Source organism: Pteronotus mesoamericanus, unplaced genomic scaffold (assembly GCF_021234165.1).
Source record: "Pteronotus mesoamericanus isolate MK-2021 breed Mesoamerican mustached bat unplaced genomic scaffold, CSHL_Meso_final scaffold_167, whole genome shotgun sequence".
NCBI lineage: Eukaryota > Metazoa > Chordata > Mammalia > Chiroptera > Mormoopidae > Pteronotus > Pteronotus mesoamericanus.
Window position 1 is genome coordinate 1,186,411 of NW_026555308.1, and position 22,869 is coordinate 1,209,279.

The 22,869-nt window shown below is 58.5% G+C and overlaps 2 protein-coding genes across 8 annotated transcripts in view; one reads left to right on the forward strand and one right to left on the reverse strand.

The window, feature by feature from the left end:
• The window catches only part of TSC2 (TSC complex subunit 2), a 36,709-nt gene extending 18,065 nt beyond the window's left edge, over positions 1–18,644 (forward strand). The window contains exons 20-41 of one of the 6 annotated variants that reach the window (XM_054589410.1): positions 1,172–1,294; positions 1,804–1,938; positions 3,281–3,470; positions 4,377–4,470; positions 4,574–4,676; positions 4,973–5,067; positions 6,292–6,420; positions 7,852–8,016; positions 8,264–8,416; positions 8,558–8,670; positions 9,204–9,419; positions 10,709–10,912; positions 12,891–13,021; positions 13,633–14,126; positions 14,387–14,462; positions 14,723–14,809; positions 15,804–15,990; positions 16,312–16,451; positions 17,741–17,819; positions 17,889–17,980; positions 18,067–18,165; positions 18,310–18,644. In XM_054589410.1, coding sequence (XP_054445385.1) covers positions 1,172–1,294; positions 1,804–1,938; positions 3,281–3,470; positions 4,377–4,470; positions 4,574–4,676; positions 4,973–5,067; positions 6,292–6,420; positions 7,852–8,016; positions 8,264–8,416; positions 8,558–8,670; positions 9,204–9,419; positions 10,709–10,912; positions 12,891–13,021; positions 13,633–14,126; positions 14,387–14,462; positions 14,723–14,809; positions 15,804–15,990; positions 16,312–16,451; positions 17,741–17,819; positions 17,889–17,980; positions 18,067–18,165; positions 18,310–18,480 — 3,276 coding nt within the window. In that variant the 3' untranslated portion in view covers positions 18,481–18,644. The remainder of the gene's footprint in view (positions 1–1,171; positions 1,295–1,803; positions 1,939–3,280; positions 3,471–4,376; positions 4,471–4,573; positions 4,677–4,972; positions 5,068–6,291; positions 6,421–7,851; positions 8,017–8,263; positions 8,417–8,557; positions 8,671–9,203; positions 9,420–10,708; positions 10,913–12,890; positions 13,022–13,632; positions 14,127–14,386; positions 14,463–14,722; positions 14,810–15,803; positions 15,991–16,311; positions 16,452–17,740; positions 17,820–17,888; positions 17,981–18,066; positions 18,166–18,309) is intronic. The other 5 variants (XM_054589406.1, XM_054589407.1, XM_054589405.1 and 2 more) reach the window with 5 other exon arrangements.
• A 101-nt stretch (positions 18,645–18,745) lies between these two features.
• Positions 18,746–22,869, reverse strand: part of PKD1 (polycystin 1, transient receptor potential channel interacting) — a 46,336-nt gene continuing 42,212 nt past the window's right edge. Inside the window, exons 39-46 of one of the 2 annotated variants that reach the window (XM_054589412.1) lie at positions 22,534–22,646; positions 22,123–22,258; positions 21,884–22,009; positions 21,409–21,583; positions 20,977–21,267; positions 20,759–20,893; positions 20,383–20,685; positions 18,746–20,287 (exon numbers count right to left, since the gene is read on the reverse strand). In XM_054589412.1, coding sequence (XP_054445387.1) covers positions 19,820–20,287; positions 20,383–20,685; positions 20,759–20,893; positions 20,977–21,267; positions 21,409–21,583; positions 21,884–22,009; positions 22,123–22,258; positions 22,534–22,646 — 1,747 coding nt within the window. In that variant the 3' untranslated portion in view covers positions 18,746–19,819. Of the gene's footprint in view, positions 20,288–20,382; positions 20,686–20,758; positions 20,894–20,976; positions 21,268–21,408; positions 21,584–21,883; positions 22,010–22,122; positions 22,271–22,533; positions 22,647–22,869 lie in introns of both variants that reach the window. The other variant, XM_054589411.1, reaches the window with a different exon arrangement.

The window sequence follows — 22,869 nt, forward strand, 5'->3', positions numbered from 1 at the left end:
GCGGTTCTGTAACCATGTGTTGAGCACCTACTGTGTGCAAACCGTTACATGGAACTGGGTGTGGAGCTGAGATGTTCCTGCCTCTAAAAGATGGTTTTGGTGCAAGACTAAGGTGTATAGGCAGATAACTGGAATCGTGGAGCAGGGCTGGCCTCAGAAGGAGGCACAGACAGGCTGTGTGGGACTGCAAATAGATGCAGTCACATCTGGTTGGAGGCACCGGGAGTGCAGGTAAGTTCAGTCTTGAAAGGTGGGGAAGGTTCCAGTGGCAGGAGTTAAGCAAAGCTTGGAAGTAGAGTAGAGGCAGGTTTGGTTTTTTTGGGGGGTGGAGGGGTGGCGGTTGAGGTAGGTGCAGTTTTGTTAGTGGAGACTTAGCTGGGTGGACATGGGTAGGCAGGAGAGTATAAGCATGTTCCCTGATAGGAGCCAGCAAGGGAAGAGGAGTGGTCAGCAGTGTGCCATGGTGGGGCGGAGGGCAGGACAGCCTGTCATAGGTTAGGGGAGCTCCTGAGGGCCATAGCAGGGGCCAAGGCCAAGTTCCTTGGGGTACCTGATGTTGGCACTAAAGGGGACCATCAGGGATTTCATGTGAGTGTCAAGGCTTTCAGGACTTGTGACTGTTGGTATAACTTATGGACAGTGGTCACTGCTAATGGAGGTTGGAAGGGCCACTGGCTCGGTCTGGTGGTGCCACAACTGTCCTGCCCATTACTGGGGCCATGGTTTGGTTTCAGTCCTGCAGCAGTTACCTGGGCTCATGGATTGTAGCTGGATGTTTGCTGCTGCTCCCTTTGAGCTGGTGTAATAACATTCCTGCTGTACCTCATCGTGCTCTGGGTGGGCGTCAGTCAGGGCTCCTTAGCATCGGTGCAGTAGGCAGGCAGTCCCGGGGTCCCCATTGGGCAAATGGGGAGGATGGGACCAGGTGTGTGGAAGTTCTAGGTCCAGCTAAAAAAGCAGTGTTGTCTCTGCACTTTGCCTCTGCTCAGCCTGGGAAGGGCAGCTGCTGTCCTCCCCTGCTCTACCCAGCCCTCCCTACCAAGCTCAGGAGTGTGGAAACAGAAGAAGAGGGTCCATCAACTCTTCTGCTTCAAAGAGAGCTTCAAACTTGGAAATTCCATCTCCCTGCTTCAGGGTGCAGATGTCCCCTGACCGACCCATCTTCCTGCAGGAGACCGACTGGAAGGTGCTGAAGCTTGTGCTCAGCAAGCTGCCTGAGTCGCTGCGCTACAAGGTCCTCATTTTCACCTCTCCGTGCAGTGTTGACCAGCTGTCTTCTGCTCTCTGCTCCATGGTAACTGCTTTCTGTGCCATTCACTGGGGAGGGTGCTGCAGCGTAGTTCCTCCCTCTCCAAAAGGCTTAGAGGCCCTGGGAGGCATGGTGAAACACATGACAGCATATCCGTCAAAGATGTGGTCCCTGTCTAGAGTACAGATCATGCTTCCAGGACCTGTCCTTCCTTTCTCAGCTTATGGGGCAGGAAATCCGAGGTCCCCAAATGTAGAGCTGGAACTTGAGAGACTGAGTGTGATGTCTCCTCTCCTTTCCTGTCTCTTCCTCATGAGGGCTTCTGTGACAGACACATCAATCACATTTCCTCTCACTTCCAAGCATCAGGATGGTTGTGCTTCTACTTCTTTGAAAAGGCAGACCTTTGTCCAGAAAAGGAAGTAGGAGGTCCCCTGGGCTCGTGACTCCCCCTCCCGCCAGGCCTATGTTCACAGGGGCCTCCCTGCAGCCTCTGGCCACCCAACAGTTGACAGCCCCTAGGCATGGCTTCACATCTGGCACTTGGTTTTTAGCTTTCAGGTCCCAAGACCCTCGAGCGGCTTCGTGGCACCCCCGAAGGGTTCTCCAGAACTGACCTGCATCTGGCTGTGGTTCCTGTGCTGACGGCATTGATCTCTTACCATAACTACTTGGATAAAGCCAGACAGGTACCGCATGGGAGAATAACAAACTCTGATGCTTCGTCCTCAGGATTTTTGATTAAGCCAAACAGGCCCAATATTTTCCTCCTACCCCATTGTGGCTGCTAGGCCAGGGCAAGGAAACCTGGCTCTGCTTCCCCATGTGCCTGCTGGACCCCTACTGCCTGGCCCAGCCGGAGCTGCAGACATCCAGGTCCACTGGCATTCCTGAGCACTCCTCTGGGGTGTGTGGGTTTCATGCAGTGCTTGATTGCAACCCCCCCCCCCCCCCCCCCCCACCAACATACACACAATAGCATCTTTTCTTTGGGGAGCATTGCCTGGCTTGTCCTTGCTGCAGCTTTAGGACAGGTATCCAAGCCTCTTGGCAGAGCCCGCCCTGTTTTGAGAAGTGGTATGGCTGGGCCAAGGTCCCCCTGACTTCCGTCTGAGCCTCCACTTCTGTCACAGGTGCAGCAGACACGAAGAGTTAATGCTTATTCCCTTCATTCATTGCTGCTGGGAGTGAAGCCCACACTGAGCCATTACATTTACTGTCATTTAAATTCCTAAGAATTTTCTTGTCGCTCTGCCTTAGGAAGGTCAGGTAGCATGCTCAAGGTCATGGCCAGCAAGGAGAGGGGCCTGCACTCATTCTGGGCTTTCTGAGCCCTGAGCCTGCACTCCTGATCACAGCACTGTCAGAAATTCACACTCACTTCGCATCCCACTCCCACCCCAAACCCCCAAAGGGGCAACTGGTCATGCTGGGCTGAAGGTTTCCTGAGTACGTTTAAGGCCTGAAACATTTCTGAGGGTGGGGCAGCTGCAGGAAATCAAAATCATCCATGGGACCTTGAGCCACTAGGTGGTTTGCCTTGAGCCTGTGGCCCAAGCCTTCACTTGGCATTGGTTTCCTACAGGCACAGCCTCGCTGTCTCCATGGAGGATACCGCCCAGGGTCAGTGTGGGCCTAGCGGCCTCACTGTATCAAGCAGAGCCCTTCCCTTGCAATAAGGACAACTGGTTGGGGTGCCAGAGCCAAGGGAGTAATGGGCCCAGCATGTCCTGGCTCCAAGATGTTGGCTGGTGGGGAGCTGTCAGGAAGTACCAGACTGGAGCAGCCCCAATATCCAGTCTGCTTGGGTGGGGTCAGTTGCTAATGGCTCTGCCGCGTAGACACTCAGAGACCTGGAACAAGGCACTTAACCTTCATAAGCTTTGGCCTCCTTCTGTGTCGAACATTCGCGAGTTGGGTGAGGGGTAGACAATGCCCCGGCTCACCAGAATAGCTGTCAGGAGACAGGCAGGGGTGCAGAGGGCCAGCCTGTAGGGGACTGGGTCTGAGATAGCCTGTGCTGCCCTATAGCGGGAGATGGTGTACTGCCTGGAGCAAGGCCTCATCTACCGCTGCGCCAGCCAGTGTGTGGTGGCTCTGGCCATCTGCAGTGTGGAGATGCCTGACATCATGATCAAGGCTCTGCCCATCCTGGTTGTGAAGCTCACACACATCTCAGCCACGGCCAGTATGGCCATTCCACTTCTTGAGTTCCTGTCAAGTGAGTATCTGTAGCTCCATGTGTGTAAAGTGTGTGCATGCGTACACATGTGTGTAAGTGTGGGCGGACCCTAAGGTTTGGGGCTGTGCCCTATCCTGCCTGAAATAACCTGTGCTGCGTTGTCTGACCTCACTTCATAACCTCTCTGTGGCTGCATGTAGGTGCACCATCCTCTTGGGAATCTGGGAGATGCCACCCTCTGCTGCGTCAGGACCTTTGCACCTCCTGCCCCTGTGCCTTGAATGCTTTCCTCCTTCTTGGCCTTTGAATAGTTGGCTCCTTTCTTCCCCTCAGTGTCAGTTTAAATTGCATAGAAGCCTCCTATTACTTGATATTGGTCCCTGTACTCAGCTTGACTCTCACAGCTTCCTCTTTGTCCGCCTCAAAGCTCACAGCACAGCTTGGAGAGGGCTTTGCCGACTCACCTCTCAGATTATGACTTCTCAGAGCTCAAAGGTGCCTCGCTCACCCCGTCATTCCCAGTATCCTAGTATGTGTTTGGGCCTCAGCAAGCCCTCAGGTGTGTGGACACCATGAGCCAAGCAGGGCCAGAACTTCTGCAAAGGGCCACATACAGCCTCTGCTGCACATTTGTTTTGTCTACAACCCTTTAAACATGTAAAAATGAGTCTTAGCTCCTGAGTCATACAAATGCAGGCCACTGGCCAGATTTGGCCTGGGGACCATAGTTTGCCAACCCTTGGAACAGAGAGCCAAGGTCAGGGGAGAGTCATGTTTGGGTGGGCTGTGACATTTATTCCTTTGCAGCCCTCTTGGGTCAGAGTGGCTGCACTGGCTTTCAGAAACAACATAGGACCCTGGTGACCTCAGCCCCCGTGGAAGCCTGGGGCGTGTCTCTGCTGGGCTAGCTGGGGCTCCCTTACTGGCTGCCTCTTCGTTCCACAGCTCTGGCCAGGCTGCCTCACCTCTACAGAAACTTTGCAGCAGAGCAGTACGCGAGCGTGTTTGCCATCTCCCTGCCGTATACCAACCCTTCCAAGTAAGTGCTGGCATGCGTCCCCTAGGAGCCCAGGCCAGGGGCCTCTGTGCCCTAGAATTGGTCTGTGCTTCCAGCTCCTGGAGTGTTTCTTTTCTCCTCACAGGTTCAATCAGTACATTGTGTGCCTGGCCCATCATGTCATAGCTATGTGGTTCATTAGGTGCCGCCTTCCCTTCCGGAAAGACTTTGTTCCTTTTATCACTAAGGTAAGCCAGTGAGTGTAGGACTGGGATCAGCTTTGCCTTTGGCTGGCTGTGGCCGGAGCAGGGTGATAGGTGGGGAGAGAAGTCCAGCATGATTTGGTACTGTTTCTACGGTACCTGGGGGCTCTGCTGAGCCTGGCTTCCTGGGGCAGGAACTGCCACCTCTGTCCTAGATCTGCAGCTCGTCCCTGGCTGGCAGCATACCTGGGTGGGACTGATAGGTGCACAGGGAACAAGCCAGTGGGTGCCCTGAGGACCAGTTCCCCCAACCTCCAGCTCAGGTCTGCTCCCCCTGCCAGGGCCTGCGCTCCAATGTCCTCCGGTCTTTCGATGATACCCCTGAGAAGGACAGCTTCCGAGCACGGAGCACCAGTCTCAACGAGAGACCCAAGAGGTGTGGGGCCAGTCATGGGTGTGCCTGGTGTCTGGGCGGGGTGGGGCAGGTCTGCAAGTTGTGACCTGTGACCAGCATGGTGCATGCAGGGCCTGGGGCTGACCGGCTGCCCCCAGGCCAGTGAATGGAAATAGGATGCGTGGCTGAGGGTGTGCCCATGTGCAGGCCATGCTGGGCACCAAGATGCCCTCGGGTTGTGAGGCAGGGCAGGGCCTGTGAAGGCCACTAGTGCTCCACATTCAGCTGGAGAGTCCAGAGACCTTTGCACCAAGCCTGTGGCATCATGGAGTCTGTTTACTGGGTCGTGGCCTTGCCTGGGTGGCTAGTGTAAGAGGTACTGAGTTGGGGATTGCGATGCCAGCTGTAGGGCCTCTGGGTTGGGTCCGACTCCATTGAATAAGCCCAGTGTTGCATTAGGGTAGCTCTGACTCCTGAGAAGCCAAATGCTGGGATGGGGAGGAGCCCCCGGGCCTGAAGACCCTCCCCTGGGGACCCAGAGTCCTGTGGTCAGCCCCACCTTGGGCCAGGGTACCCCTTCTCCATAGCTCACTTTCCAGCCCCTGGCTAATCAGGGGGCATGTTCTTCTCTACCATCACAGCCGCTTCTGCCAAATCTGACAAAGAGCTGTGCTAGGCCTTGTGTTCTTGTTTGCATTTCATTTGAATGGCTACCCCCTTCCAGTCGTCCACCTTCCCACCTAAGCTTTTTTGGCTCTTCCTAAGTGGGAATACGGCATTTTCCAGAATGACCAGGTCAGTGCCTAAAGTCACAAGCTTTTCTCTGAAGCTGGTGGCTTAGGGCCACTAGCTAAGAACTGGCCTCCTTTGAACAGTTACCTGCTGGGCTTCAGCTCTTCCCTGTCCCCTAGCTGGGCAGCGCTGGCCTTCCTCAGGGTGTGCAGGACACCTGGTCAGCACAGCCTGGAATCTGCCGTGCGGCAAGATCCACACATGTTTAGTTTGCACTAGTGTTCTTTGTTTTGGTATCATGCGTGAAACCTGACTTTTCCTGTCATGTTTACAGATGTATTTTCATGCATTTTTGTTTTCTGTTTCTTCCCCCTGCTAACTGGCTTCTGGCATGGTTTTTTGTTCGTCTCACCCACGGGCTCTCCATCTGACCCTGTGGCCTGTGACCTTTCCTCCTCATTCCTTCAATGGCTTGCTCTCCCTTCCCGGGAGCTGGGCTCCCTGGGGTTTGGGCCTTCCTTCCTCACCTGGTAGTTTGAGGATAGCCAGACCCCCCAAACAAGGCTTGAATAACTCTCCACCCGTCAAAGAATTCAAGGAGAGCTCTGCAGCCGATGCCTTCCGGTGCCGCAGCATCAGTGTGTCTGAACATGTGGTCCGCAGGTAGTGGGCTTTGTCGGGTGGGGGGCTCAGACTCTGGAGCTTGGCCCGTGAAGTGGTGCTGCCAGGCGGGAGTACCCGGGTGGCGGTGCATGGGGCTGCTTGCATGACTTCGTTGTCTGCCCCCGCCCTCCCTGGCTGGAGCAGGAAGAGAGCCCGAGTGGCAGCCCTCGGCCACAGGGGCCTACCCCGGTGAGCCAGCCCTTGGTCCAGGGAGCGGGCAGTGAGGGGTGGGAAGGTTGCATTCTGTCCCCAAGCCTCGCACAAGCACAGGCTGGCTACATGGCATCCTCAGGCCAGCCCGGGAGCCCAAAGCAGGGTGGTTTCTCAGAGAAGATGCCCAGCGGCAGCTTCCTGCAGGCCTGTCCCCAGTGGTCAGGGGCCTTTGCAAATTAAAGCAGCGCCCATGCAGGTCAGGTGGGAACACACCCTACGGGGTTTGGCTTTTCATACCGTCTCTAGTGGACTTTCTTCTGGAGCTTTCTTGTAGAAAAGGTCTGCTTTCTGTGATAGCTGAAAGGGAATGGGGGCTTTGTTGTAGGGCAGCGGGGATAGTGGCCAAGCTGGGAGGGGCAGGGGAGGCCTGGATTCCCAAGGGGTGAAGTCTTGGTCACTCCTCCCTGCTGCGTCCAGGCGTGGGTGTAGGCTCTTAGGGGTCACTGCTTCATGCTGACCGGGCCAGGCTGCACTGAGCAGGGGACGCCCTTTTCCTCACTTGGAAGCCTCTTCATACCTTAGTGTCCTGCTGCTCGGAGGCCCACCTCCTCATTGCTGCCTGGCTTGGGTTCCAGCCTCAGGCTGGCCTCCGCCAAGTGGGATTTGGCTGGGGAGGGGGCAGTGGAGGTGGTCAGGGAGGCTCCCTCTTAGCTTTTTCCCAGAAAATTCTTATTGAGCAAAACATGGCAAAGGGACTGTGGAATTTGTATCAGAATCAAACTTGCACAAGCCCCTTCTGGTCACTGGGGTGCACGTGGAGCACAGGGTGACCTGAGTGTGAGGTTGAAGAGCCGCACACGAAGCCCAGACTCTCCCTGTCCTCGATGGGAGAGGGCCCTGTGGGCAGAATGCAATCTTTGTGCGTGTGTCCCATGGTCTCGCAATCTCTGCATGACTAAACTGTTCTGCCACGAAGCCATCATCTAACTCTCCTGTGCTTTGGTGAGGGAACATCCTATCTTTCCTGCCTCCTAAGCCTCTGCTCCCAGGAGCAGGCCTGGGTCTCCCGCGGGCCTGGGTCTCCCATGAGCTCCTGCGCTTCCTCTCTGGGGTGACATGTCCACTGTTTGCCAAGCTGTGGCTCAAGTAGCCACATGCACTGGTGGGGTCTTTCTGAGCTTGGCCTTCTCAGCACATGCATGCCTCCATCTCTGGTCCCCGGTGGTAGATGATATGGCCTTCCCAGTGCCCTGACCTTGCTGTGGTCCCTCCCTTCAGCAGGATCCAGACGTCCCTCACGAGCGCCAGCTTGGGGTCTGCAGATGAGAACTCAATGGCCCAGGCTGATGACAACTTGAAAAATCTCCACTTGGAGCTCACAGAAACATGTCTGGATATGATGGCCAGATATGTGTTCTCCAACTTCACAGCAGTCCCCAAAAGGTGTGGGCCAGGCTCCAGGGCTGGGACAGGGTGGGCAGAGGGCCCAGCTTTTCTTCTGCAACTTACCTGGTCAAAGCGGTGGCAGCCGGCGTGGCCCGCGGGGCTCCTTTCTTTGGGCCGCCCTGGGCAGGGCACTTTTAAGGCTCCTCCTCCTCTAGTCAAGAGATCTCTGGAAGCCAGGATGCCCGTCCAGAGCTCCCGCCAGGTGAGGGGTCCAGCAGCAGGGCCTATGCTCCTATGCTTTCAGGTCCCCTGTGGGGGAGTTCCTCCTGGCTGGCGGTAGAACCAAAACCTGGCTGGTTGGGAATAAGCTTATCACCGTGACAACGAGCGTGGGGACTGGAACCCGGTCACTGCTGGGCCTGGACTCAGGAGAACTGCAGGGCGGCCCAGAGTTGAGGTGACTATACCTTTCACCCCCCTGCCCGCTAAGCCTTGACAGTGGCTGTCCTGAGCCAAGACCTACGTGGGACGGTGCTATGCCAGCCTGGAGCCCATGGGGCACCCTGGTCACACTCTGTATGGACCCTTCTGTCCTCAGTTCTGACCTCAGCATGCACATGAGACAGACAAAGGAGGCGCCAGCCAAGCTGGAGTCCCAGACTGGGCAGCAGGTGTGCCTTGGGGCTCGGGACCGGGTCCGCTCCATGTCTGGTGAGCCTCCACCCCTCTCCCTCACGGATGTGTCTCTAGATCCTTTGCTCAGGAAGGCCCCTGGGAGCCAGGGGACAAGGTGGCTGTCATCAGGCCTGGCCCAGTTCCTGAATAACTGGGGTGCTATCTCTGTGAGCCCTCCTCATGGGTGTGCGGGGAGGGGTGCACCTTGTACACAGCCATGGCCCAAGGCCCCCTTGCTGCTGAGGGTCTGTTCTCATGGCCAGTGTTTCCTAGAAGCTCTCAGCAGTCCTGGCCCTGAGCTTAGCTCACCCCTGGGGCTTTTCTCTGATGCAGCTGGAATAAGCCATGATCTGACTATGGGGAAGGTGCTGGGGCCCCTTCCTGTGGCTTTGGGTCCCCTGAAGCTGACATCTTAAACAGGACTGTGCCCAGGCAGGGCTGAGCTGTGCTGGGCACTGCCCTGGGGCTTCTTGGCCAGATGGGCCTTGGGTGGAGCAGCCAGGTCTGTGCTGGTGGCTCTGCACTGAGCAGGAGGTGGTCACCAGCCCTCCTGCCCTCATCCCCCTCAGGGGGCCATGGCCTTCGCATTGGTGCCCTGGACACTCCAGCCTCCCACTTTCCAGGCGGCCCAGCTTTCCCGGGCCCACAGACTACCCCGGTCAGTAAGCCTGAGAAGGCCTCAGCCAGCACCCAGCTCCCGGTGCAGAAGGAGAAGACGAACCTGGCGGCCTATGTACCCCTGCTCACCCAGGGCTGGGCGGAGATCTTGGTCCGGAGGCCCACAGGTACTGAGGGGGTGGCCTTGCACTCAGCCAGCGTGGGTCTCTGTTATGCATAGTGTGGAACAGTTTCCCATAAGAGGGACACACAGGCACCTGGGCCACAGGGACATTTTAGAGCTGACTTTTGAATTAAGTCCCCAGAGGTGACCAGTAAGGGAGATGCAAGGGACATAATAGTTTGCTCAGGTACCATACGTAACAAGGAGCCATGGACTAGGTAACAAGCTTATGTAACAAATGTATCTCCTCCCAGTCTGGAGGCTGGAAGTCTAAGATCAAGATGTCAGCACGGTTGGTTCCTCCTGAGGCCTTGGCTTGTAGATGGTTATCTTCTCCCTGTGTCCCCATACTCGTGTTCCTCTGGGTTTATGTCGGGATCTCTTCTTACAAAGACACCAGTCAGATTGGATAGGACCTACCCATGTGACTTCATATTACCTTAATCACTTATTTGAAGACTTTATTTCCAAATATAGTCACATTCTGAGACCCTGGGGGTTAAGAATTTAGCATGAAATTTGGGGACACAATCAGCCCATAATGTGCATTTCAGGCTAAAGGAAGGACTTACAAGCCAAAGCCCAGGGGTCAGGAGGCACCTTGGTCGCAGTATAGGCCATATGGTGACCACGTGGTGGGAGGGATGGGGTGTTGGGCCCCAGGAGGTCTCAAGTGCTGGTCCACGAGGCTGTGGGGATGAAGGCCAGGAGAGGCTCCTCGCTCATGTTTTAACTCAGTCCCCCTAGTTCTGGTCGGGGAGTGGGCAAGCCGGAGGCGGGAGACCAGGTGAGAAGGGCCAGATGAGGATGTGGGTCAGGGTCAGGTGAGACACTAGGGATGTGAGGATGCTCAGTAAGGAAGGTCTAGTCAAAGTGTGGGCCATGGGCCTTGTTGGAAGGAGGGCCTTCCCAGCTGGGCCCTCCCTGCCCAGCCCACTGGGGAGGAGTCTGCTGCTTTGAAGTGCCTCCTAAGCCTGGCCTGGGTGCAGGAGCTGACCTGGGGCAGCGGAGTGCTCGTCACTGAGGCAGGTGTCCACCAGACAGGTGTTGGCCTGATCTTGGGGCCTTGGGGGACCTGGGCGCGGGAACATCAGAGCGAAGTCAGGGACATGCCTTGAGTAGGGCCTGGTCCTTCTTGCTCTCACTCTGCTTTGAGCACCAAGAGTCCTGCAGGCCCCAGGTGCATGCCCTGGAGGGTCGAGGCACCAGGGGCTACCCAGGGAGGGCTGGAAGAGGGTGGCTGGCTAGACACATGAGGCTTGCCGCCTGAGGGGTTCTGCTTTCCCTCCCCAGGGAACACCAGCTGGCTGATGAGCCTGGAGAACCCACTCAGCCCCTTTTCCTCGGACATCAACAATATGCCACTACAGGAGCTGTCCAATGCCCTAATGGCTGCTGAGCGCTTCAAGGAACGTCGAGACACAGCCCTGTACAAGTCACTGTCGGTGCCAGCAGCTAGCTCAGCCAAGCCCCCTCCACCCCCACGTTCTAACACAGGTGAGTGCTGGTTCACCTCCCATCTGGTGTGCACCATCTGGTGATGGTGGCGTGGTACGCTGCACTGCGGGGACATGCCCATGATGGGGTCTCCGAATCTTTCTTGGTGCTGCCAGCCTTGGGCAGTGGGAGGAGGCCGGCTAGTGGGAGGGTGCTTGTGCTCCCGACCCCGATGTTTAGGAGCAGGGTCTGCTCCAGAGGAAGCAACTCTCTTTGGAGACTGGGTACTGGTAGAGGTCAGGCTTGATGTTCCCTTGGCTGGCCTCACAGGATGGATGTGGGCAGGACTCTGGGAAGTCTTTGCCCTGTACCTCCCTCGGGATGTCCAGTGTGTGGGGCTACAGGGGTGGCCCCCATTTTTGCTGGGGTGTGGGTTTGGATGCACCAAGCATACAGCCTGAGCCTGCCTACAGGCCCTAACCTCCCTGCCCGGCTGGGCTAGGGCCGTCTTTCTAGGTCACCCTCTGGTCACAGATAGCATTTAGAGGCTGAGCTCTGTTCCTGAGTAGGGACGCACTCCCTCCCCAAAGTCCGCTCAGGCAGCCTGGAGAGCTGAGACCCCGTGTGTGCCCCGCCCACCTGCCTCCCTGGATGCTGCTGGCCCTCCCCTCTCTCTCTCCAGGCTCTGGGTCTGTGCAGGACTAGCGCTGCCTGTCCTTTCTGCTCAACCTGTGTGTAGTATCTCCTCTGCTGACTGGCCGCTCACGGCTTCCCTTGCAGTGGCCTCTTTCTCCTCCCTGTACCAGTCCAGTTGCCAAGGAAAGTTGCACAGGAGCATTTCCTGGGCAGGTATTCATGCATCTCCTTAGGAAAGCGGTGTTTGCTACAGAGCCCTGCTCTGCCTCATAGGTGCTGTTTTCACTGTCCTTCATCTGCTCATCCCTCCATGATCCCGTCAGCCTCTCATCGCCCTCCGGGAGCAGGGCCCCGACTCGCATGAAGACATCTGTGCAGAATGTCTTTGCTTTGCTGGCAGGAACCCCTCTGCCTTGTGCCTTTGTGGTTGATCTTTGTTCCTGGGCTGGATGGGCCCTCCCTGGGGCTCAGCCATGCTGACCTTGCCCTGGCCTCTGAGGTCTGGGCGGTTTTGGGAACTGACAAATTGGGCTGTGTCTGCCTTTCATCATGGGCTGGCTCAGGGCCTGCAGACTGGCCTCTGGTCTGTCGCCCCCAGGCCCTGGCAAGGGAGGGTTTGACTAACGCAGCACTCCGGCCCGCCTGCGTCCCCGCGTGTGGGCAGGCACCAGGTAGGAAAGGGCAGTGTGCAGAGGGTCTCTGGCAGGCAGCTAATGGACGACACGTGTACAGGACTGTGTGCAGGTGGCCTCAGGCTGTGCTAACCCTCAGTGGCTTCTTCTCACCCTGCCCCTGGCCTGGACACTGGCACAGGATATGCTGCTTTGGGTCATCATGCCTTCTCCTGAGCACACCTGGCCCCGGGTTTGGCTTGGACTTGGAAAGCAGGCCTCTGCTCTCCAGAACAAGCTCCCCAGTCTGTGTCCACACAGGGACTTCTCCTGCATCACTGCTTCCTCCAGTCCAGCCTGGGAGGAGTTCGGGCCTCTTTCCCAGTTCCTGGGGCTGATCCAGCCACTCCTCCTGAGCTGAGGCCTTATCTCAGGTGTTGTTCCGTCCTCTCGGGGTCCATATGCTCTCACCTACCTGTCTTGCTGGAGGAGCAGGGGCAGCCAGGCCGGGTTGATGGGGATCAGAGGAACCAGACGACCCCTTGTCCTAACCCCCAGGAGCCTGTATTAGGAGACACCCTGTGTCAGGGCTCACGGCCATGCCCCTCAGAATGCCCTCCTCCAGCTGGCTTGGCGGGTGGGGGTGGCTTAGAGCCACAGGCAAGGAAAGCCTTGGGTGACTCTGCTGGGGGCAGCTATGCCCTCTCGTCGGGGAAAGGCTGGTGCCTTTGAGGCCACGTGAGCTCCCTGGGCCAGGCCAGCACCCAGCAGCCCTGTCTGTGTCCTCCCAGACTCTGCTGTGGTTCTGGAGGAGGGAGGTCCAAGTGAGGCTAATTTGCTGATGGAGCCCCCAGAGTTGGAGGACTTTGAGGCAACACTAGGCGCAGACCGGCACTGTCGGCATGCTGAAGCTTACAGCAGGGTGAGTACAGCTGGGCACCAGCGCCGCTGGCCTGTCAGGCCCTATGGCTGCTCTCCACCTGGGCCTTGAGGGCCAGGCTTGCTTTTAGTCCTCAACCTGAGCCACTCGGTGTGGCAGGAGGGGTCAGGCTGAGGTGGGGTCTGAAGTGAAAGGGATGGGGTCGAGGCAGGAGTGGGGTCAAGGCAAAGGGGTAGAGTTTCAGGCAGATGGATGGTGGGAACCCTCCACTCCAGGCTTTGTGGCTCTGAACTTGGTGAGTCTTCTACCCCCTCTTCCTCATATAAGAAATGGCTGGCTGTTTTTCCCAGTCCCTCCTGCTCAGACAATGAGTTTCCCAGAGCTCCATCTAGGGGTACCTTCTCAGGTGGCATCCTCTGTTTTGTGGGGCTCTTGGCCCTGCTCAGCATGGGGCACAGGCAGGGGCTGTCCTGGGGCAGGGGGCAGGGGGCAGGACTGGGACCATGAGCTTGGTGCTGGGTGACTCTGTGGTCCTGGGCTCAGGGACATGTGGGGCCTCATTGCCTCCCAGTAAACCCCAGGTGGGCTCAGCGGGCCGGGCTCGCTTTTAGACCTCAACCAATGAAGGCTCTCTTGGGATATATTCTTTCCAGTCATCTTCAACCTCTAGCCAGGAGGAGAAGTCGTTCCGCGCAGAGGAGCTGTCTGCTGGGGGGATCCCCATTGAGCGGGCTGTCTCTTCCGAGGCAGCCAGGCCCTCTGTGGACCTCTCTTTCCAGCCCTCACAGCCCCTGAGCAAGTCCAGCTCCTCACCTGAACTGCAGACCCTGCAGGACATCCTCGGGGACCCTGGGGACAAGGCTGATGTTGGCCGGCTAAGCCCTGAGGCCAAGGCCCGGTCACAGTCAGGGATCCTAGATGGGGGAAGCGCTGCCTGGTCAGCCACAGGCGAAGCAAGCCAGGGCTCTGCCCACCCTGAGGGTCCCATGCCTTCCAGCTGTCCCCGCTCCCCCAGTGGCCTGCGGCCCCGAGGCTACACCATCTCTGACTCGGCCCCGTCACGCAGGGGCAAGAGGGTGGAGAGGGACTCCTTCAAGAGCAGAGCTGGAGCCTCCAATGCTGACAAGGTGCCAGGCATCAACCCCAGGTGAGCCCTACCCTCTTCCCTGAGCTCCTGGACGTTCCCTGTGGGACTGTAACATCTAAGCGGCCCTGGGCAGAAAGGGCTGGGGTACAGGCCTGCATGTCCTCTGTCCTTTGGCTGGCCAGAGCCACAGGAGAGGGCAGTCCCTCGGTGAGGGGGTGCAGGCCCTGCTACTTTTTGTGTGTGCTGTGACCGCACTGGCCGTGACCTCAGTCTGGGATCTACAGCTCTAAGCTCAGTCCTCGTCATCTCTCCCTCTGCAGCTTTGTGTTCCTACAGCTCTACCATTCGCCTTTTTTTGGTGATGAGTCCAACAAGCCAATCCTTTTGCCCAATGAGGTGGGCATGCCTTTTCTCTCCTTCAGGGGCCTCATGGATCCTGGGGGTAGGGCTCAGTGGGATGCCCAGCTCTGGGTAGTGGGAGCAGTAGCCCAGGCTTGCAGTGGGCTATGGCCTCGGCTCCCTGTGGCAGCCTGTGGTAATCTGCCTGGGTGGGGAGAGCCCTCCCTTGGGCAGGCATCTGGCTGAGGCTGGCCGGGCAGGGCTGGTGGCAGGGGACAGCCACTGCCCCAGACTCAGGCTGGGCTCTGTGGCTACAGTCCTTCGAGCGGTCAGTGCAGCTCCTCGACCAGATCCCATCATATGACACGCACAAGATTGCCGTCCTGTACGTGGGAGAAGGCCAGGTGAGGCTTCTGGGATGGCAGGGGCTGCCTAGGTGCCAGGGAAGAGCTGGGCAGCCTTCCTGCCTGGGGTGGGAAATAGGGGCATGGACCATTGTCCTCCACAGAGCTCAGTCCCTGCATAAGCTGCTAGAGCACCAAGTGGTTATTGAGCTTAGTGCCAGGTACTATTCTGGTGCCAGCACACAGGAGTGAGAATGACGGGTCAGCGTGTGAGCGCATGGTACACCGGGGAGTGCTAAGGACTTTGGAGGGGGAAGGTGGCAGGTCACAGGAGACTGCAGGTGTGAGCAAGATGCTGTTCACAGCACTAATCCAAGGGAGGTGACACTTAGCAGAGATGTGAGGGAGGTGAGAGTGTGTGCGGGGAGCGTCCTGTGCAGTAACAGCCCGTGCAAAGGCCCTGGAGAGGGGCACGCCTTGTGTAATCGAGGGCTGGCACCGAGTGGGCAGGAGGTGGGGTGGGGAGGTAATGGGAGGGGACCAATCATTGACATCCTCACGGGCCGCTGTATTTTTGTTCCCAGTGACTTGGATGGTTTTGAGCCAAGGGTTTGCTACGACTCAGACGGAGTCTCGGAAGCATCCCTCTGGCTGCTGGGTGGAGAGCTAGTGGAAGTGGGGTGGTCACAGTCTGAGCGAGAGAGGGGCAGGGCTGAGGAGGCTGTCAGTGGGGCGCTGGGGAATGCTAGGGTTCTGGGTGTATTTTGAGGTGTGAATAGACCAAATTTGCTGGCAGACGAATTATGAGAGAGGGGAAATCAAGGATGTGTGTCACCTGTGCTACTGCTGAAACAGTTACCTTGCACTGAGTCGTGTTGACGACAGAAGTGGGGCTCTTTGCCGAGCCACAGCAGCTACTACCCCCGCCCCACCCCCTGGTCCCCAGCAGCAGTAAGCCCTCGGAGCTGTTGGGAGCTATGCTCAGGGAGGGGCAGGGTATGGATGGCGGTCCACTTGGGAGAGGTGCCGTCATGCATCTCCTCTCTCCCTGCAGAGCAACAGTGAGCTCGCCATCCTGTCCAATGAGCATGGCTCCTACAGATACACAGAGTTCCTGACAGGCCTGGGCAAGCTCATCGAACTCAAAGACTGCCAGCCAGATAAGGTGTACCTGGGTGGCCTGGATGTGTGTGGCGAGGACGGCCAGTTCACCTACTGCTGGCATGATGACATCATGCAAGGTTCGAGCCTTCCTGGGGCGTGGGTCCTCTCCAGCCCCATTCCTACTGGCCTGCCCTCAGGGGAGCAGTGGAGGTATCCAAGGGGCTGAGGTCACCGGCCTGAGCACTGAGGCAGCAGTTGGGCTGGCATCTGTGCTTCCAGAAGCTCTGCTCTCAGGGAGAGGAGCCAAGGGCTGGTGGCCAAGCACCAGAGACATGGCTCCTGCAGGTGCTCAGAGCATCTGCTCCTGGTGAGAGGCACAGAGGGCCTGCTGCCTGCTTGCCAGCACCCTGCCTGGGCTGTGCCGGGCCCACTCAGCTTGGCCCCATTCCACCACACAGCTGTCTTCCACATTGCCACCTTGATGCCCACCAAGGACGTGGACAAGCACCGCTGTGACAAGAAGCGCCACCTGGGCAACGACTTTGTGTCCATTGTCTACAATGACTCTGGCGAGGACTTCAAGCTGGGTACCATCAAAGTGAGCAAGGTTGCCTTCGGGGTGGGTGGGCATGGATCTGGGCCCCTGGCCACCCTGGCTGGAGGCCGCATCTCTCTGGGAAAGTGTCCACGGGCATATGTTGAGTGGGGGCAGTGAGTGCCATTAGGGATGGTGCAGTGACAAGCAGGAGCACTGACCTGCTTTAGTGGCTCCTACCACCAGCTGGGGTAGGCCGGTCCCCCCTCTGAGCCTGGGTCCTTCTCTGTAATGAGAATGATGGCAGCCCTGTCAGTTTCTTCATGGAGCCTGTGGCACCTGCTGCTGTGGTTTTGAGAAGTAACTGAATGTGCATGTGCTTATCAGGGTGCGTGTCGTTTAGTAGGTGCTTAGTGTGCTCATAATGCTGTTAGGCTGTGAGCCCTTTCCCTCTGGTACCTCCTCATTTCATTGCAGAGTTGGGGGTGGGGCAGGGTGATAGGCCCTGATATTCCTGCCTCCCCCACCCTTTTCTAGGCAAGGACGCTTGGGGTTGAGGTCCTGAGGGGAGGAGGTGGGCACAGTCCTGGCAGCTTGTCACAGAGCAGGGATGTGGAAGACAGCTGCAAGGCCAAGTGGGTTGGGGAGCCTAGCGCAGCCCAAGTCTCAGGTGCTGGTCTTCAGAGGGGTTTCAGATTTATTCTAGATGCAACTGGAAGCCTTGGAGGTTACTGAACATGGTCCCCCCTGCCTCCCACCAAGGCTGCTGGGCAGAAAGTCTGGTAGAGAGGTATGCCTGTAGGGAGGCCCACTCTTTCTCCTTTGCTGCAAAGCTGGGAAACAACGGAGGGGCCTGATGCGTGGGTGGTGAAGCTGCTCCTTGAGGTGAGGCGCTCAGGTGTACTGTTGCTGGTGGGTGAACAGGTACTTGGACACGCAGGCTGGAGAGGCTCTTGGGACCTGTGGGCCTGTGGAGGGCATCTGAGCCAGGGGCTGGGAGCCTGCAGAGCTACACATGCTTTCAGCTGACCATGAGGCCCGTGGTAGCAAGTGCCCTGAGCAGTGTGTTGTGTGTATGTTGGGGGAGGGGGATGGCTCTGTGACTGTCTGGACTGTGAACTTAAACTTGACAAATTTGTATGCTAGGACTCAAGTGTGGAGAGGTTGGGCTTTAGAATGCAAAGCATTTGAGGGGAGATATGATGGCAGCCCCAGCCCGCAGGCTGGATAGCAGGAAGTGTGTAAAGGCGGTAATTAACACTCATGCTTGTGTCTAGCACTGATGAGCCAGTGCCTGAGAAGTAGCAAAAAGTGGCCTTTGGTGTTGGGCTAACCCTGCTTTTGTCTGGCAGGGCCAGTTCAACTTTGTACATGTGATTATCACCCCCCTGGACTATGAGTGCAACCTGGTGTCGCTGCAGTGCAGGAAAGGTGAGGCCTGGGGCTTGGTGGGGAGGCCCTCGGGGCCCTGAGCCCCATGTGAGTGCAGTGTCTCCCCAGACATGGAGGGCCTTGTGGACACCAGCGTGGCCAAGATTGTGTCTGACCATAACCTGCCCTTCGTGGCCCGCCAGATGGCCCTGCATGCGAACGTGAGCAGAGGTGGCATCCTGGGCAGGTGGGATGGGCTATAGGCGCCGCCCGTAGAGGGCTCACCACTCTGTCTACCCTGCCCCAGATGGCTTCGCAGGTACACCACAGCCGTTCTAATCCCACTGACATCTATCCCTCCAAGTGGATCGCCAGGCTCCGCCACATCAAGCGGCTCCGCCACCGGGTAAGGAGAATGGGCCATGGGTGCCTGGGTGCAGCGGCTCTCCCAGAGACAACACTGGCTAGCCAGGGTGGGTGCCAGCATCCACCTGGGAGAGAACATGTGCTGCCATTCTGGGCTTGCTGCCAAGGTCCCCTCTCCTTTCAGATCCGTGAGGAAACCCACTACTCAAACCCCAGCCTGCCCCTGATGCAGACGCACCCCCCAGGCCATGGCAAAGCCCCGGTACAGGCCCCAGCTGAGCCCGTGCCCACCTATGAGACAGGTCAGCGGAAGCGCCTCATCTCCTCAGTGGATGACTTCACAGAGTTCGTGTGAAGCTACAACTGGGGCAGTACCTGGCCTTGTTGGAGCTCACTAAGATGCTAAGGACGCGCCCAGGGTTCTTCGTGGCTGCTACCTGAGCAGCCACACTGCTAGATCCTCCCTGCTGCATACAAGGCACTGGGCAGTATTTATTTGTGCATATGAATAAAGTCATGAAGCCTAGGTTTGCTGCTGTGCCCACTGGCCCTCCATGCTGAGACACAAGACACAAGTAGCAGTCAGCCAACTCATTTATTTGGCTTTGTCAGGTGGGGGTGGGGGTAGGGGTCGGGGCAGGATCAAGGCTGAAGCTTCAGCCATGCCCACAGAAGCATTATGGGGGGCCTGTCAGGCTGTTATCCAGGCTTTACCCCTTCAGGAAAGCATCATACAAGTGTTCTCATATTCACCTTCCCCAGCCCTGGGAGCCAGCCCCAGGGAGGGGGTCTTCCCCCCCAACCGCCCTGGGGTCCTTGGCCATACACCAGTCCTGTTCCTTACTCAGACCTGACCCAGCAGGCCTGGGCCCTGCCTCTGGCTGCCTGGCCTTGGGCAGGGCAGGAAAACAAGGCTACGGTGTAGACAAGAACTGCCTAGGGAGTAGTAGTGCCCTCAAACAAACATCCTGTCCCAGTACCTGCCCAAGGCCAGACTCTGACCCAAGAAGTAGCTATCACTTCCTTGGCCCTGGCCACATGGACAGGTGTCTAGGGAAGGAGGCCAGCTATGCAGTCCCAGCTCCCCCACCTCAAGGCAAACAGTGGGTACGAGGCCATTGCAGCCAACAGGCCCCTTGGCCATAGTGAAAAACAGCAACGTACAAAAATATATACATTTTAACCCCGTATAAATTACTGACAATAGACACACAGACGGCAGCTGGAAGTGAGTGCACTCAGCAGGGGACAGGAGAGGTAATAATTTAGGGGGGGGATAACAAGGGGTGCAGGTTCCCTCCCCGCAGCCTGGATCCTTAGCAAAGGGAAAATGTCTGCCCAGGAGGTGGGGCTGGGCACAGCCCGCTGTACCTGAGGACTCAAAATAAATTAGTGTCTCAGAGGCTGGGCACTTGGTCCAATACTGCTGTGTCCTCCCACAGGGAGCTGGGGAGGGGACCCTGGGTCCTGACTGGCCACTCGGCCTCTTTAAAGTGCTGAAGCCCACAGAGAGATTAAGACAAGTGCCGCCAGCTCTCTGAGGGACTTGCATGCAGCTGTTCTGCCTGGCCCAAGACTTTGAGGGTGGCAGAAGGTAATACTGAGTGTTGTCTCCCTGGCCCCTTGGGCCAGAGGGTAGCCACAGACCCACGCCAGGGAAAGGGCATGAGGACATGAGCTCAGGGCCCTTGGGGCTAAGTGCTGCTGGGGTGGACCTTGTTTTTGGCCCGTAGGGAAGCCCTGCTGGGGCCTGAGGCCAGGCCGATGCCTCGACTGGCCCGAGCAAGGCGGCTTGGCAGGGCTGGCTGTAGGCCTGGGGAGGGGCCAGGGGGAGGCGAGGCTGGGGGCTGGCTGGTCCTATGGCCTCGAAGGCTCTGCAGCTTTCGTTCCAGCTGGTAGACGTCCTCTGTGGCCTGGTTGAGTCGGTCAAACTGGGCAAGTAGGGCTTCAAACACAGCTTGGAGGCGGGAGGGCTCGGGCTCCCCCCGTGGCCCTGGCCGGCCCAGGCCCACACTCAGCCCATCCAGCTGGCTAGAGGAGGTGGAGAGACGGGAGGCATCGGAGTCCCCAGTAGCGGGGGGCACATCTGGAGATGACTTGGAGCCCCTGGATGAGCGGGACGGTAGTGGCTCCATCCCTTCAAAGCGGACTTTGTGTCGGAACTGGGGGCGGCACAGGGGTTCGGTCACTCCGACTGCGCCCTGGGCTCACCTGGGCCCAGGGCACGTCCCTCTCCCCCCCACTGGGCCGTACCCACCTCCTTGACCTTGCTGAAGCCCATCCACAGGCGCAGTCTGCGCAGTAACAGTTCTACCATCTCGTAGTCTTGTGGCTCCCAAGCTGGGCGGTAGAGCTCCCCGCGCAGAGTATGGTACCGCCACCGGAGAAGGACTGCCCCCAGCCTCAGGGCACCCCATAGCCGCAGGGCCCAGAGCCCCGTGCACAGCAGGGGCGACAGGCGCCAGGACTCAGGGCAGAGGACGGGCCAACCAGCCCCGGGGCACAGCACCAAGAGGGCCTGGGCCGCCCTCATAAGTGAGTCCACGCAAGAGGATACCAGCTAAGGGAAAGGTGACATGAGTAAGGGGTGTGCCCTGGGCTAAGCCTCCCCCCAGAGCCCCACTGTCACGTACCAGAACAGCCAGCTGAGCATAGGCCACGGCGAGCGCCATCAGGCCTAAGGCTGCTCCCAGAAGCTCGGGCAGGGCCCGGCACAGCGTCTTGCCAAAAACTGACCACTGGCGTACAAAGCGCAGCTGCTGGGCGGCCTGTGGGCCAGAGGCGTCAACTGACAAGCCTGCCCCAGCCCGCCCAGCCCGCCCAGCCCCGGGCCTGCTGACCCAGACCTCACCTTGACCAAGAGCAGGAAAAGCAGCGATGCAGCCAGGCCACGGGCCGCGGCGCTCAGTTGTGCCACCTGCTCAAAGCTGGTAAAGCGGCGAGGGCGTCGGCGCACGAAGCGCGTCCACTGGCGGTCGGCGGCACCCAGCTGGGCCAGGCGCAGGAGTGCCGCAGCAGCAGTAAGCGCCACCAGCAGCCACTTCGCCCACGCCCCAGGCCGCGAGGTGCGCGCACACCCCTCCCGGCGCCAGGCACGTGCCTCAGCCACTGAGAAATACAGTGCGAACAGCAGCAGGCTCACCTGCGGGAGCAGGGCCGGGGCAGGGTCAGGACCAGTATGGACGAATCAGGATGCATTGGGGGAGGGGCTGGGGAAAACGGGGTGTAAGGGTGTGGGCGGGGTTGGGTACGCTGGAGGCGGGGCCAGGAAGGCAGAGCCTACCGTAGTGAGCAGTGGCAATGAAAGGCCAGCGCTCAGGCGCTGCAGTGCGAAGGGGCGGACACTGAGGGCAGCCACTGCGTGTCCCGCAGACAGGAACTCGAGGCGCAGTGTGACGGCAGCGTGCAGCCCCACGGCCGGGCTGTAGCGTGTGAGCTCCACGAACACTGCGCGGCTCCTACGCAGAGGGAAAGGATGAAGAATGGGAAGCAGGAGGGGTGAAAGGGCAGAAACCTCTGCTCCCTGAACCTGGGAGGCAGGGCCTCTGGTATCAGGGGTTGCATGGACTGGGGAGTTCACTTGGAACTTCCAGGACTGATCTGAAGCGGCAAAGCGGGGGTGGGGGGATGGGGGGTTGAGGGGCAGGCAGGGTGTAAAGTGGGTCACTGTTGATGGGAGGCCACTGTTGAGGGACACAACCAAGGGCCCAGAGAACACTGGCAGAGCAATGCAGCCTGCCTCCCCAGTGCCTGCCTACCTGTTGTCAATCCAGTTGTGCAGCTGCAGGAAGCCCAGCTGCGCTCTGCTCTCCTCGAGGCTCAGCCCAAGCTCCTGCACGTAGCCCCCGCTGTCATACACGGCACAGTAACCCCAGTACCAGACACTGCAATTAGGAGGCAGTGTTAGACCCAGCCTAGCCTTCCAGCTACCAGGGAGCCATGCTGGCTGGGGCAAACAGGCTCCTTTGGAGAATGCCCCAAGCCCTTCCGTGCTCACCCCAGCAGGTCTGGCGCAGAATAGGCCCACATCTCAGAGCCATTGTGGGCAGCACTTCCCCAGCCAATGCCATAATCGCTGGTGCTGAAGCCACCTGAAGCTGCTGAGCACATGTGCACCCCTGAGCCAGGAGGGTCTAGGCAGAGTGCTGAAATCAGAGGCCTGGGGATTGAGCATGACCCAACCAAAGGAGCTTACTGTTTACCAGCTGTCTGAGCTGAGCTCCACATGATCTCCCCTGAAACCCTCCCAGCAATCCTGAAGGTAGATGTCCTGGTCTCACTGACCCATAAGGAAAATGAGGCAGGGAGAGGGTAAAGGTCAAACAGCTGGGGAGCTGAGCCAGAACCCAGCCAAAGGAGTCTCTTTGGAAAAGAGCAGGGACAAGTACCAAAGTGGCCGCCAGCTTACCTTCCTTCAGCCGCACCTGCCGCAAGCGTGGGGGCCCCAGCTCTGGGCTGGACTGGTTCCCATGGACGTAGGGGAGCAGCACGTGGGACATCCACGGCCAGAACTCATCAGACCTGCTCGCACCAGACACAGTCATATGCTCCACCCCTCAGCTCCCCATACTGCCAGGGGTCAGAGGCCCAGGGAGTACAGCGACTGCAACCCCAGCCCAGCCCGCAGGAGGCTGCCAGTGCCGCCGGCAGGAATAAGGCATGGCCCAGTTCCTCAGCCTTGGCCTACTGACATTTAAGGACAGATAACTCTGTGAGATGCTGTCCTGGGTGCCACAGGATGTTC